Source organism: Amblyomma maculatum, chromosome 1, assembly GCF_055883805.1.
Source record: "Amblyomma maculatum isolate TAMU_Amacu chromosome 1, ASM5588380v1, whole genome shotgun sequence".
NCBI lineage: Eukaryota > Metazoa > Arthropoda > Arachnida > Ixodida > Ixodidae > Amblyomma > Amblyomma maculatum.
In genome coordinates this window covers 453,789,819-453,804,969 of record NC_139344.1, presented here as the reverse complement: position 1 = coordinate 453,804,969, position 15,151 = coordinate 453,789,819, and the positions used below count along the sequence as shown (strand labels likewise).

The window sequence follows — 15,151 nt, the reverse complement described above, 5'->3', positions numbered from 1 at the left end:
CCAATAAATCTTGAAAACTACGAGCACACTCAGATTTTCTTTTTTTTTTTAAGTTCGTGCAGTGTAGAGAAGTTGAAGCAAATTATAATGCGTTGTCCAAATAGGCAGCGAAAAGCAACGTAAAATGCTGATTAAAAATGTCGGATTCAGCGCATGCGTCCTGTAACTATTCCTTTAATCTTCAGTCATTTCCCGCCTGCGCACAACTTGTATGCGATGACGCCGTATGAACAGTCACCTTTGCAGGTTTTCCTATTGCACTTACCTCTGTGATGCTCGACGTGCTACACCATTTCCAGCAGATTGAATGCGTTTCCTTGCTGGTCGACACCCATCGAAAAGCCCGACACATTCCGGGAGCTCGTTGCTCGGCCGCGCGAATACATTTCGTGCCATCCAACATTAAGCGTTCACCACTGGCAATCACACCCGAAACACCAGTAGCTCAACAATTCAACATTCCGAGCGCAGGGCGATTCTCGCCTCGGAGCTTGCAAACCCACCACACTACACTCCTCGTCAGATGACTGATCTGACTGTACTGACGAGCTATCTTTCAAGACAATTTGACAGCATTGCTGTGCTGCAGAAAATCCTCGATCACCACTTGCAGACGACGAACGGCACGAAGGCCAATCATAAGCGTACCTCCCTCCACCAAACTACACTCCTCGTCAGATGACTGATCTGACTGTACTGACGAGCTATCTTTCGAGACAATTTGACAGCATTGCTGTGCTGCAGCAAATCCTCGATCACCACTTGCAGACGACGAAAGGCACGAAGACCACTCAATCCATGGCCGCCGCCATTGTTGGATTATCATAACCGTGCAGACCAATGATTTTTTACCATGGGAAGAAAGGGTTTGAATAAGAAAGCAGTTAGCGCCGTCACACGGCCGCACGCTTCTGCCCCATTAGAGATTGTCTCAAGCGTCCATTAGTTCATACGCTCTCATATTTAGCCTTTCTATTGCGTTTAAAAAGCCATACAAGGTGTATATAAAGTTATCCTTTTACTTTTAATAACAGGCTAAGAAGCTATGGTAGGCTAACAGCTGCATAAATCAGCTTGCTTGTCGCCAGTCTCATTAGCATAATTCGAGTACCTCGCTAATAACCTCGCCACTCGGCGAAATTATGGCGGCCAACCGTCAGCATTTTCGGTAATGGCGGCACATAAGTTACGTCATGACGCGTCAATTTGACGTAATCTAAATATGCTAGCGTATCCCGTGTTTCACGTGACATAACTCCAGCCAATCAAATTTGAGCATCCGCTCCTTCCCAGTATGCCATTATTTTCATCACATTGGTTAATCGAGCGTAAGTGTTCTCCATACCACTATCAGTAACTTTGTTTCCACTCCAAAATCATTCGTATTTGTCACCCAGGCAACAAGGATAGCTCCGGTTGAAATCAATTTTCACGGCTACGTCATTTTGACGTAACCGCAAAAAGTGATTACCTCAACTGATGATTTCGAGCCACAAGTCTGAAGCACGTGGCTCTTTTCAGAGCCAATCAGAAAGACAATATGGCTCCGCCAGGGGAAGGCGAATATCGAGGATCGGGCCCCTGTTGTCGAATAGCAATCGTTATTAAAATAAAAACTTATCTTAATTACTAATTAGTTATTTGCAAAACAAAAAAATTGCCTATGGTGCGCCAGACTGCTGGCAGCTGAACGCAGGTGGTTTCTCTGGCCTATATCAAATATTGTATTCTTTAACCTTTGGCTAAAGTTAGCTCGGACACCTTGTCTATATATATATATATATATATATATATATATATATATATATATATATATATATATATATATATATAGACAAGGAGTCCAAGCTAACTTTAGCCAAAGGTTACAAAATGCAATATTTGATTTGATAAATGCAATACTGCTGGCGTCTTTCCTTCATGTATTATAACGAGCACCCTCATTTCCCCTTAATTGATCTGCTTGTAGCTTACGGGGGTCTAGGTTCTGGCAGTCTTGAAGCCATAGGTAGCGTAAGAGGGTTCTAGCCACGGTTCTAGCACAGCTTTCGCCCTTGCTCTTGATCACGTTCTACGTGACGCTGGCGGTAATAAAGGACGTTCCATGTCCGCCGCTATGGTTGAGGGTGGCGCTGGTGAACACTCTCAAGGTTCATATACAGACAACATAAATAACCAAGAAAGTAGCAGGGGGGACAGCCGCCGATATAGCTCAGTTGGAAGAGCGCCGGACGCGATATTCGGAGGTCGTGGGTTCGGTTCCCACCATCGGCACGTTGTTTTTTCTTTTACTTTGTGTTTAATTATATTTCCCCTAAACAGATTACATTACTAATTTCTGTGATTATCCAAGTAAACATTAAAAAAACAGACAAAGCACCATCCCCAACGCTTTCCTCGGCCTCGCCGACTATTGGCTTCTTCATGTATTATAACAAGCACCCTCATTTGCCCTTAATTGATCTGCTTGTGTGTTTATATATATATATATATATATATATATATATATATATATATATATATATATATATATATATATATATATCGCCACGTGCCTAGCGCCGCGCCGCAGCCTTGTTTGGTGCCGACGACGACGAAGCGGTTGTTGTTGGCACGAGCGGCGCGCTGGTGCTGGACTCTGTGACTCTGTGATCGGAACGACAAGCCGACCTTATTCTCTGGTCCTCGGCAACGTGGACCTTCACGGCTCCCTGTGACTTCAGTCGTGACACTGGTAGAGGTGCCATCGATGATCCCTTCTCCTGCGGACGATCCTACGCGATCACCTCTCGTGACCACTCCTGTTCATCGTACCAGCCGACGGCTCCGAGGCTCGCCCCCCGGGGGCTTCGCTCTTGACGAAGAGACCCTAGCTGTGGCAACGACACCGCCCGCCCGTACCATGACTGTCCCTTCCACCCCTTCGTCCTGTCTCATCCTTCAGACCCCACGTACCCCTAAACCATTTCACGGTAAGCAGTTTGAAGACGCCGAGAACTGGCTAGCTCACTACGAAAGGGTCGCAACGTTTAACGGCTGGGACGACGCTGCGAAAATGCGGAACGTCTACTTCAGCCTTGAAGACGCTGCTCGGACATGGTTCGAGAACCGCGAGGCCACACTCTCTACGTGGCCTGCCTTCCGAAGCCAGCTCCTCGGTACGTACGCCAACAGTGACCGCCGAGAGAATGCCGAGCGTGCCCTAACCTCTCGAGTTCAGCGTCAGGACGAAGGGGTCGCAATGTACGTTGAAGACGTCATGCGCCTTTGCCATCGCGCCGACCCGTCCATGAGTGAGGAGAAGAAGGTGCGGCACCTGATGCATGGCGTCAACGAATAGCTTTTTTTCCGGCTTCGTGCGGAACCCGCCCACCACCGTCGCGACGTTTCTGGCTGAAGCTGTGACCATGGAGAAACTGCTACAGCAGCGATGCAGCCAGTACGGTCGGCCGCTGAATTCCATCTCCACACAACCGCCGTCTGACCGAACCGACTACAATCCCGGGGTAGATATGAGCTCCCTTCGCGACCTCATTCGCACCGTGGTTCGCGAGGAGCTCCAGCAACTTCATGGATCATTTAATCCTGCTGCAGCTTCCCTGGCCAGCATCATCCGTGAGGAGGTCCAGAACGCACTCACGCCACCGACAAGTACAGTCGTTCCACCACCACCCCCGGGCCCCACCCAGCGGATGACTTATGCTAATGTCACACGCCGCCCAGCCCTGCTACCTACCCCTTCGCCTTACACGCAACCTCAGGTCGCTGTGCACGCTGCAGAACCGCTGCCCCTTTGGGCAGATCGGCGCCAGGCTCCCCGGAAGACTGATCTCTGGCGCGCTCCAGATAACCGCCCTCTCTGCTACCACTGTGGCGCGGCAGGTCACCTCTACCGGCAGTGCCCTTATCGTCAGATGGGCCTTAGAGGATTTTCCCCCGACAGCCCTCGTCCACGGCCTGGTCGGCGGCCTCAGGACATCTCCGAGTACGTCACCCGCCAGCGTAGTCTGCCACATTCTCCTCGTCGCGAGTCGCGCTCGCCTTCGCCTCGTCGCTCTTCGCCTTCTTGGCCACGGTATACCGCTGGACGCCATGGTTCCTCGAGCCCTCATCGGGAAAACTAGCTCCGGCGACCTTTGGGGGCGAGGCCGCCGCACACCGATTCGCCGTAAAGCTTCCACCGCCGCACCGATCGATTCGCCCCGACGTCGAACGCCGAATTCCTGTCTAGTTTTCGCCGCACAGACCAGATCGCCCCGACGTCGTCCGCATCGCCGACCAGTTATCACCGCCGTGTCGAATAAATCGCCCCGACGCAGACCACACAACTGCCGCCCAGCTTCCGTCGCCGCACCGCTTGCTTCACTCCGACCTGCCGTCGACATTGCATTGCCCCGACGCCGACCACCCAGCCGCCGTCCAGCTTCCGCCGCCACACCACTCACTTCACTCCGAACCGACGTAGACAGGCCCTGGTCTTGCCCGGGTCTCCCTGGACATCCCTATTATCGTCGACACGAAGGAGGTCAGCGCTTTAGTTGATACGGGAGCCGATTATTCTACTCTTAGCGGGCGGCTTACAAGGACACTGAAAAAGGTGATGATGCCATGGAACGGAACAGACATACGGACGGCAGGCGGACATGTGGTTGCACCACTGGGTATGTGTACTGCCCGGGTTACGGTGCGAGGCTGCACATTTGTTGCGACTTATCTTGTTCTACGCGAATGCTCTCGTGATGTTATTGTTGGCATCGACTTCCTTCGTGAGCACGGTGCCACTATAGATCTACCGAACCGCTTGGTGCATTTCCGCCAAACTGGCCACTGAAAAGCATGAGTACCGCGGGTCCCACTCCACGCTGCGAGTCGCCGATGATAGCCTCACAGTGCCACCACGCGCCAGCATCCTCGCTAGAGTTACTTGTGACGAGCCACATCACGGCCTCCGGGTTGTTGAACCTAATGTCTCCCTCTCACTCGCCTTGGGAGTTTCTGTGACAAGAGGTCTTTGTTTCCTTCGTGGAAGAGAGACGGAGGTACTTGTCACCAATTTCTCCAATGAACATCGACATCTGTTACGTGGCACTGTCATTGCTTACGTCGACCATCTGCACGAAGTCGCCGAATGTTTTGCTTCAGAGGAAGCTACGCCTAGCACTGAACCGGATGATGCCGTACACGCTGTCGACATCAATTCTAGCCTTTCCTCCGTTGAAAAGAGGCAACTCCAAGATCTATTGCTGGAGTTTCGTGTGTGCTTCACGTCTTCATCTAAAGTGCAGCAAACGTCGGTCATTAAACACCGGATTATCACGCATGAAGGCACTATACCCATCCATCAGCAGCCCTATCGTGTGTCTCCTCGGGTGAGAGATGCTATCCAACAGCAAGTCAAGGAGATGCTCGCCGATGGCGTCATTCAACCTTCAAGCAGCCCATGGTCGTCGCCTGTAGTCCTCGTTAAAAAGAAAGAGGGAACACTTCGTTTCTGCGTTGACTATCGGAAACTTAACAGTATGACAAAGAAGGACGTCTATCCGCTGCCACGGATTGACGACTCTCTCGAACGATTTCGCCGAGCCAAGTACTTCTCCTCCATTGACCGCAGGAGTGGTTATTGGCAAACTGAAGTTGATGAGAGGGACCGTGAAAAAACTGCCTTCGTAACACGAGATGGGCTCTATGAATTCCGCGTCCTCCCGTTCGGGCTCTGCTGTGCTCCTGCCACCTTCCAGCTGATGATGGACACTGTGCTCACAGGTCTTAAGTGGCAGACATGCCTTGTTTATCCCGACGACGTGATAATTTTTTCACCGACGTTCACGGAACACCTGCGCCACCTGAGAACTGTTCTCGAAGCTGTCCGGTCTGCCAACCTTTCTCTCAAGCCTCAAAAGTGCCACTTCGGGTTCACCGAATTGAAGTTTCTTCGGCACATCGTGATTGCTGATGGCATCCGAGCTGACCCTGTGAAACTTGCTGCCGTTGCTGCCTTTCCCGTCCCCGAGCACAAAAAAGCAGTGCGACGGTTTTTGGGGCTGTGCTCCTATTATCGTCGCTTTATCAAAAAACTTTGCACAGATGGCCAGCCCTCTGACTCTCCTGAGATGACGCATCATTTTCCTGGGACGCCGAGGAGCAGATTGCTTTCGACGAGTTACGACGCCAGCTCCAGTCACCCCTGATCCTGGCACATTTCGACGATGATGCCGACACAGAGTTACACACGGATGCGAGCAACGTCGGCCTTGGTGCCGTTCTTGTTCAGCACCAAGACGGGGTCGAAAAAGTAATTGCCTACGCCAGCCGTGCACTTTCCCGTGCTGAGTGTAACTATTCCACCACTGAAAAAGAATGTTTGGTGGTAGTATGGGCCGCTGCCAAGTTCCGCCCGTACCTTTATGGCCGACCGTTTCGTGTCATCACTGACCATCACTCCTTGTGTTGGCTGAAAAACTTAAAGGATCCTTGTGGCCGCTTAGCACGTTGGGCATTGCGCCTGCAGGAGTTCGATTTCGATGTTATTTATAAGTCTGGCCGGAAGCACACCGATGCTGATAGCCTGCCCCGCGCGCCCGTCGGCCCTCCTTCGTCAGATGCCACCGACGACGATAGCTTCTTCGGAGCAGTCACTACGTCCGATCTCGCTTCCAAACAGCGTGCCGACGACGAGCTGCGACTGATTATTGACCATCTTGAAGGTGAAGGGAAATAACAAGAAGAATAAGATTGGGATGGAGCGCATTTGGCAAACACTCGCAAATTATGACTAGCAGCTTACCGGTATCGCTCAAGAGGAAAGTATACAACAGTTGCATCTTGCCTGTACTCACTTATGGGGCTGAAACGTGGAGGCTAACCAAGAGAGTTCTACTTAAGCTGAGGGCAACCCAGAGGGCTATGGAACGAAAAATGGTAGGCGTAACATTAAGAGATAGAAAGCGTCCCGAGTGGGTCAGAGAAATAACTCAAGTTACCGACATTCTAGTAGAAATTAAGGAGGAGAAATGGACATGGGCAGGACATGTAGTGCGAAGAGAGGATAACCGATGGTCGCTGAGGGTAACAAACTGGATTCCAAGGGAAGGAAAGCGTAGCAGGGGGCGGCAGAAAGTTAGGTGGGCGGATGAGAGGAAGAAGTTCGCAGGGGTCAAGTGGATGCAGCTAGCACAGAACGGGGTTAAGTGGAGAAATATGGGAGAGGCCTTCGCCCTGCAGTGGGTATAATCAGGCTGATGATGACGATGACGATGAAGGTGGGCATCCTACAATGCCCCGGTATCTTGCTCGGGGGTTGTCGTCGTATTGCCTCCGCAATGGGGTGCTTTATAAGAAGAATTCTACGTCGAGTGCGAAAACATATCTGCTAGTCATACCGGCTGATCTAAGGCACGAAATCCTCCTGGCCTGCCACGACGAACCAACTTCAGGGCATCTTGGCTTTACACGCACCCTAAACCGAGTCCGGCAGAGCTATTACTGGCCACATCTTTCTCCGAGCGTTAGACGTTACGTACAGACTTGTCGACAATGCCAGCGGCGAAAAAAACCCACGCTCAAGCCATCCGGTATGTTACAATCTATTGAACGACCTCTCACACCCTTCGAGGAAGTGGGCATGGACCTCTTAGGCCCATTTCCTTTATCCTCGAACGGACACAAGTGGATCGTAGTCGCCACAGACTGCTTAACACGCTACGCCGAAACGAAGGCCCTTGCCCGAGGTACTGCCGGCGAAGTTGCTCGATTCTTTATGAACGACATTGTGCTCAGACACGGTGCACCGTCGACCATTCATTACTGACCGAGGAAAGGCGTTTACAGCTCGGCTACTGCGGGACACCTTAACTCTCAGCCATACCGAGCATCGAACAACAACAGCGTATCACCCTCAGACAAATGGATTAACGGAACGACGAAACAAAACCTTGGCGGACATGATCTCAAGTACCTTCGCCTACGATACGGCGCCGCAGGAAACCACGACGTTAACGCCGTTCCGTCTAGGATATGGCAGAGAGGCCCGCACGATGTTGGATGCGATGCTCCCGTGCGGGGAAGAAGCGGTCGAACCCGATGCCGCCCAATTCGCAGAACAGGCCGAGCAAGCCCGTCAGCTGGCCCGCTTGCACATCAAGGAGCAGCACGCCACCGACGCTCGACACTATAACCTCCGGCACAGGGAAGTCCACTATGAACCAGGGGACCAAGTGTGGGTGTGGACCCCCGTGCGCCACAAAGGCTTGAGCGAGAAACTACTCCACCGCTATTTCAGACCCTATAAAGTCCTGCGCCGCTTAAACAACGTTAATTACGAAGTCATTCCAGGTGGAACTGTGACCGTCAGTGTTCGACGCCAGCGGCCTGAAATTGTGCATGTGGTGCGCTTAAAGCCATACTTTTCGCGTCACTGAGCGCTTCCTGCAAGTGAAACCTTGCGTTATTGTACAGTTCACCTCACGCCTAACTTTTTTTCTCCTCTCACCTTGTCATCGGGACGATGTTTTCTTTCACGGGGGGGGGGGGGGGGGGGGAATAATGCCACGTGCCTAGCGCCGCGCGAGAGCCTTGTTTGGTGCCGACGACGACGAAGCGGTTGTTGTTGGCACGAGCGGCGCGCTGGTGCTGGACTCTGTGATCGGAACGACAAGCCGACCTTATTCTCTGGTCCTCGGCAACGTGTACCTTCACGGCTCCCTGTGACTTCAGTCGTGACAATGTATATATATATATATATATATATATATATATATATATATATATATATATATATATATACACATATAGCGGAGGCCATGCTTCCTAGATTATCCTCGCCCGCGCGTTTCTGTCTCGCGCAGGGTAGGGGAGATATTTTATCGCATCTTTAATAGATGACGCCAATGTCGCACCAAGAAGATGCGACTCCCAAGGAACCGTTGGGCACGGATGGGATCACTGAACGAGAGAGCCTATTCATGAAAAGAACCACCGCTCACTATTAGTGAACCACCTCTGATCGCTCTTTTTAAGGAGCCGCCTAAAAACTACGGCTCGGTCCTGAGCGACCCATCTCTATCCGCGACCGCGTGGACGAGCTTTTACGTGCTACATCGTCGTCGCGAACCACTGCATTGCACTTCTGCCTCTTTAGACACGTGTGCGTAAATAAAGCGTATACGTAGCGGCTCATCGGCATGGGCGCCTCTGAGTATGCCCTGCCTTTCAGGTCATTTAGTGTTCGTCGCCGGTGAGTTCACTGTATTCTTCGCGATATTCTTTTCTGGTTATTTATTCATTATTTTAAGCATAGCGAACTGCATGCCGGTAAGTTTATTTGATGGCCGAGTACATGCGCAAGCAAACAGACATCTAGAAATCTCGGTGTGATCGTAATGCTTAAAAAAGTGATTAAACCATTTACCAGTGGCCCATACTTTCACCCTCAAGACGCATTGTGTCTTGAGATGCTTTCCATTTTCTATACCATCCAGTCCTTCCCAGTCCAGTCCCTTTCTTCCAGGGTACATTGCACCTCTTATGCCGCTTTCCGTCATATGCAGAAGCGCACGCTACTCCCTTCTATTCAACAAGAGGCCGAACCAGTGGTTCGGCCTCTTGTTGGAAAGCTCTAAACCAGCTTTCCGCCGTTTTCTTCGGTTGGGTTACTGGACATTCAGGAATTGACGTCAATTAGCTGGCCCATCAACTCGCCTATGACACACTTAACTGGGCACCCTTTCGTCCCTAGCCCAAGCCCACGGGGTATGGTGGGAGGCTTTCCCTACGCCCACCATTAAGGAGGTCTAGCTACAGCTTCATCTCAATAAGCGCCTATACCCACCCCCTCATTCGTCACTCAGTATATCAGGGGCTCGCATTCTCCGACAGATCCAAATGAATACACTCCTTATCCCCTCCCACATCTTTCTATATTGATATCGATTCGAACCTTCCTGTCCTTATTGCCCCTCCACTTACAGAAACATACCTCTCCTCTTTCACTGCCCAGCTGCCCAGCAGTCGGATTTCCATTCCTCCCGTTCCATAAACACCAAGCGAAGGAGAACAGCGTCGACCTGTAACCGAGGAAGCCGACATGTTCGGCCTGCAATTTTTGGCCAAATAACAGTTTCATACCACTGCTACTAAACAATCTCAGAGCATTGTTTTTTTTTTTCAATGTCATGCTGCTAAAACGCAATATATCCCTGTCTTCGCTCACGTGCACTTGTGAGAAAAGCTTTTGAAACCTATATTTATAGCCGCTCACTCTTCCCGCGAAAGTTATGTTAGCAGGGAGGGGTTTTATTAGAAAGATTTTAATTTTTATTGCGCAATTCATCTACTGTGACATGCTTCTGCCTTTTATTTGGTGACAGAAATTTGCTAATGAGGTCGATTTACAACTGCGCCTCGGCGCACGTGCTAGTGCGCTGACATTAGGCAACATAACATTTCAGATTACTTGCTCACTAAAGAGCCGTGCTTCATTTTGATAGTGCCAAATTATGTTGTTATTGATTCTTGTACTCATCAGCAGGCTTGGTACGTGGGCAGGGGCCAATTCATGAAGTATGCAACGAGGCGGCGCACGTTAAAGGCAGCATCTAACCGTTGTAATCTGTGGGAAACGTCTTTGTGTGCAAATATTGTACAAGCAGTCCGGAGATATGTGTTTTGGTTAAATGTTCATCGCCAGACAAGTTAGTGGAAGACGCCTTGTGGGCCCCGTACTCTCAAAAGCTTTATATTGTCATGTAGGGGTGACAAGTCCGTTGGCAACAAATGAGGAGGCTTGAAGTTCGCAGGAATAAACTCTTTATTGGCCTGAGTTGTACCCGCAAAAGAACTAAGCAAAAGGCGGCGGCAATAACAGTAAGCATGCTCGGCGGCCGTCGATCAACGAATACCCGTCGCAACCCGTCGACGCTCAATTTAAAGGCGGCAAGTGAACATCGAGATAAAGCCGTAGACTCTGACCCGCATAACCTGGAACGTTGTAGAAATACACACGAGTGGACTGAATCTCCCAGGTACATATCGATGCATCTGATGGGTCAAGGAAAATGATAAAGCTGAGCCTCGCGACAACGAGCATGAACAAAAAAAAAAGCATTAGAAGAGTTCCACGCTGCTGAACCGAATATTAAGCGAAAGCAATAGCTGCGGGTGAGCGAGTGTTCTTCTAATTCTTCTACTTCTTCTTCCTCTTCTCTTCTTTTCCTTCTTCTTCTTCTTCTTGTTCCCCAGCCAACGCATAAAGCCCCGCTTTAACCAAACCGTATGAACGTGCCTTAGTGGCCTAGAGGGGTAACGAAATGCCAAGAATCAGCCTAGCAGGCTGATTCTAACATAAGGGTCTCATGTGAAACGAGAGACCCAAGTTGGCAGCTTCTGCCAGCCTACCATGTAAAGCCCTTCCTTTAACTAAGCCGTATGAACGTGCCTTATTGGGCCCTAGGAGTAACGTGAATGCCAGGGCTGGTTCTGACGCAACTGTCCCATGTGAAATGAGAGACCCAAGTTGGCAGCTCCTGCCAGCTTGGCGTCGTCTAAAGGTCAAGCTCAATGGTGGTCATCGCCAAAACTGCGAGCAGTATGTATTTCGCAATAAAAGAATACAGAATCGATCCCTGCGATAACATCACATTGATAAGACCACAGGCTGGCGGCGGCCGAAAAAGAACCAATAAATAATTGAATGGTTCCCGGCAATATGTATTTACGCATAATCTAAGGGACAAACTGTGTACAGACGCTTACGTGGGTTATAACAGGCGAACAACATGAAACGTGCCTCAGAGAATCTGAAAGATTAGCTTTAGGCTGCTGCGTGCAACTAATATACCAAGTCCTTGACACAGCAGCCACAACAGATGAATACGCCGCTGTTGAAACACGATAAAAAAAATGCACCGTGAAAAAGGGTAACATTTGTTCAACACTCGAGGGAAGTTCAAAGTCGAGATAGGGCATTTAAAATGTGCACGGTTTATTAGGATCGGCGTGAAACTCAGATGCATTCTTGTAAAGTAGCCGTTCGGATTTCCATGCTTTGTACTCGAGATTTTAACAATTAGCGCATTTCATGAACGCTCAACGTCACAGGTGCTGCAAACAGACGTGAGTCTAAAATAAACTCCGCCTTAGGATGTGGCGAGACAGGGACATGTGCACTGTGGTAAGAACTCAAAACAACACAATTTATGATTTCCACGAGCCCCATCTGTTGGGGCAGCGGCGTACATTAAATAGCGCGAGATACCGGTGGTCGCCGCATGCCGGCGCTACTGTGTCACTGGTAGGAGAAGAACATAGGCAGCATCATCTACGATGATACATCTTTATTTAGCGCAATCGTGTTTCTTACCTTCTCTAATCGCAGAACTACACGTTAGCGTAAATTTCGAAGAGCATTTTACGAGTAAATTCGCATGGCATTCACATTTATTTCATTTCTTGCCAACCAGTGCAGACAGGCGTTACGTGGCGTAGTCGGTAATGTGTCTGACTAACGAAACGAGGGCGTGGATTCAGAAACGGCAAGTTTATTATTTTTTTTAATTCGCTGTGAGTGAAAGGAAAATTTTCACAATTTTGCGACGCAGCGCGACATCTATTCCGCATTAGAAGACATGTTTTTATCACTTTCGTTTCATGTATACCGTCAGGTTAAATCCAAGCGAAGTGGTGGTGGTGGTGGTAGTGGTATATTTATTGCATATACAAAAGGAAAGAAAATATATTTGCCATCCCCGGTATCTGCTATCTGATATCTGAAGCACCTGAACTGAGGTGGCGGAAATAAAGAGACAGCGGGAGAAAAGTAGAGGAAATTAAAGAGGTGAGCGATAGGGAGAAAGAAAAGGTTTGGTAAAAATAAAGCAAAGTGGGATATTTGAAATTTTTGCGCGCGTTCATGTGGTTGTGACCTTGTCAACCTGTTGTTTCCCGCTCTGCGCCGTCAAAGCCGACGGCGACGACGTCGGCTCTTATTCAACTCGGCACACTTATGCTATGATTTTAAATTCAATTTTTTTTGTTCCCAAACATAATGGCCAGTATTTAGTGGTGCATTAGGTAACCCACAAGGCAAAAATAAGCTGGTTACATCAATTCAATGTTGCATAAATTAAGGGCAATCAAATAAAAAAATCACCCGCAATTTATTTACAACACATGGCATATTTAAACTTGGTATAATGGTCCACATTGTTTACAGGCTACCTCAAATAACTAGCTGCTTACTATGTAACTTTAATTGGTTCGTAGGAAGGGAAAGGCGCAGTATCGGTCACCCTTGCTCTGTGGACACCTGACCGCGCCGTAAGGGAAGGGAGTGTGTGTTTTTCCTTCTCTTTTTGTCCTTGTCTTCTTTGCGCTACGTTTTCCTAAAAAGGGAGAGGAAGGTGGGAGTTAAAGTGGACAGAGGGAAAGGGAAGCGGGTAGTGGAGGAGTAACTTCGACCACCTGGGGATCTTTAACATGCGCTGACATCGCACAGCACACGGACGCCACTTCGTTTCGCCTTCATCGAAACGCAGCCGCTGTCGTGGGTTCGAACCCGGGAACTCCGGCCAATAGTCGGGCGTTTTACCGCTGCACCACTCCGGCGGGGAAACTGACAATCTAAAACACAGAATATGAGATAATATTTATTCGAAGAGTAATCTAAGGGTATTTTTTTAACAGAGTCTACAGTGTGAAGTTAATGTTCTTAAAGGCCCACTGTCCACCCTCCGGTCGAAAATATTTTCTTCCCCGGTGACTGTGAGACTTCGCCCCTAGAACGCAAGGCCGCAAAATGTTTTTGAAAAGAGTAACTAATAACGCAGTTACAGACCCCGCAATCACCCGATTCTGTCATGCCTCTCTCCTTCCGTTCCCTCGCAAAGGTTTTTCACTCTCCTGCCCGAGGTCGTCTAGCCTCCGCAATACAAATTCCCCTTCCTCCTCCGCGTTTGGCGGGAGGTGGGGCGTGGCTGTCCGCGAGCGCGAAAAAAAAAACGGTCGAGGGAGCGCGCGCCGCTGTATTCAGTCTGGCCGTGGCGAGGGAAAAGCGCGCAGCGAGCGGTAGATACCCATCTTTCTCCCGTCAGTCAGCGAGACGGACCAATGGACGTCGTTCGCGGTACGTACGTCATTACTGTGGCCCATCGGGCCAGCGCAGGAAACGGGGAAGCTGGCTTCCCGGAGGAGAGCATGAGAGAGCTTTGAATTGTATTTTCGATGCTTTGCGGCGCGCATGCCACTGTAGCATTTTGCACAGACTATCTCCGGTACCTGATCGAAACACTGGGCTCCTTTGCTTAAAAGGGCCTTCCCTTGACAGTGGCCCTTTAAGCAGACAAGTCGTGTTACGAAATGCACTTTTATGACATGCGAAGTGTAATATTTCGTGTATATCGATTTCTAACATTAACTTGTTTTCATTTCGTGTTTCATATTTGCAACCATTTATATTTTCAGATTTTGCCGCATTACATCAACACCTATCTCGTTCATATACCTGGATTCGTGGGATTGTTTCTCGCCGGCGTCGTCAGCGCTGCTACAAGGTGACTATAATATACGCAATGGTATTCTATGAATTCGCAAAATTAGACGCAAATCAATTTTATTGTGTTCCAGAGGCTATTTTTCGCAACTGGTTCTTTTTTTTCATTGCTTTTTTTTGTCAATTTTGGCAATCTGCTACAAAGCTCATCGCTTCAGAACCCCGCCGGAGTGTCGCAGTGGTTACGTCGCTCGACTACTGTTCCCAAGGGTGCGGGATCGAATCCCGGCCTCGGCGGCGGCTTTTCGCTGGAGGCGAAAAGCAAGGTGTTGGTGTGCTGTGCGATGTCAGTGCACGGTAAAGAACCCCAGGTGGTCAAAATTTCCGGAGGCCTGCACTACAGCGTCTCTCATAGCCTGAGTCGCTTTTGGTCGTTAAACCCCAGAAACCAAACCAAACCATCATTTCAGAATACGATAATCTGCTTTACGTGTGCCTGTAAGCTCTGAAAGAGTTGGGTTACTTCCACTCACCCCGATGGAACGATTCCGTAATAATTTAGCGTAACTTAAGTGCTGAGCAAACGACAATTTGATGTAGTCGCAAATGCTATTGCGCGAAGCGTAGAACGCCGCTGCACAATGGACAAAGGGAGGAGGGCCAAGAAAA

The 15,151-nt window shown here is 49.5% G+C and overlaps 1 protein-coding gene across 1 annotated transcript in view; it reads left to right on the top strand.

The window, feature by feature from the left end:
- Positions 1–15,151, top strand: part of LOC146209682 (sodium-coupled monocarboxylate transporter 2-like) — a 157,193-nt gene that overhangs the window by 58,928 nt on the left and 83,114 nt on the right. The window contains exon 8 of the mRNA XM_084603016.1: positions 14,455–14,543. Within this exon, the coding sequence (XP_084459142.1) occupies positions 14,455–14,543 (89 nt within the window). The remainder of the gene's footprint in view (positions 1–14,454; positions 14,544–15,151) is intronic.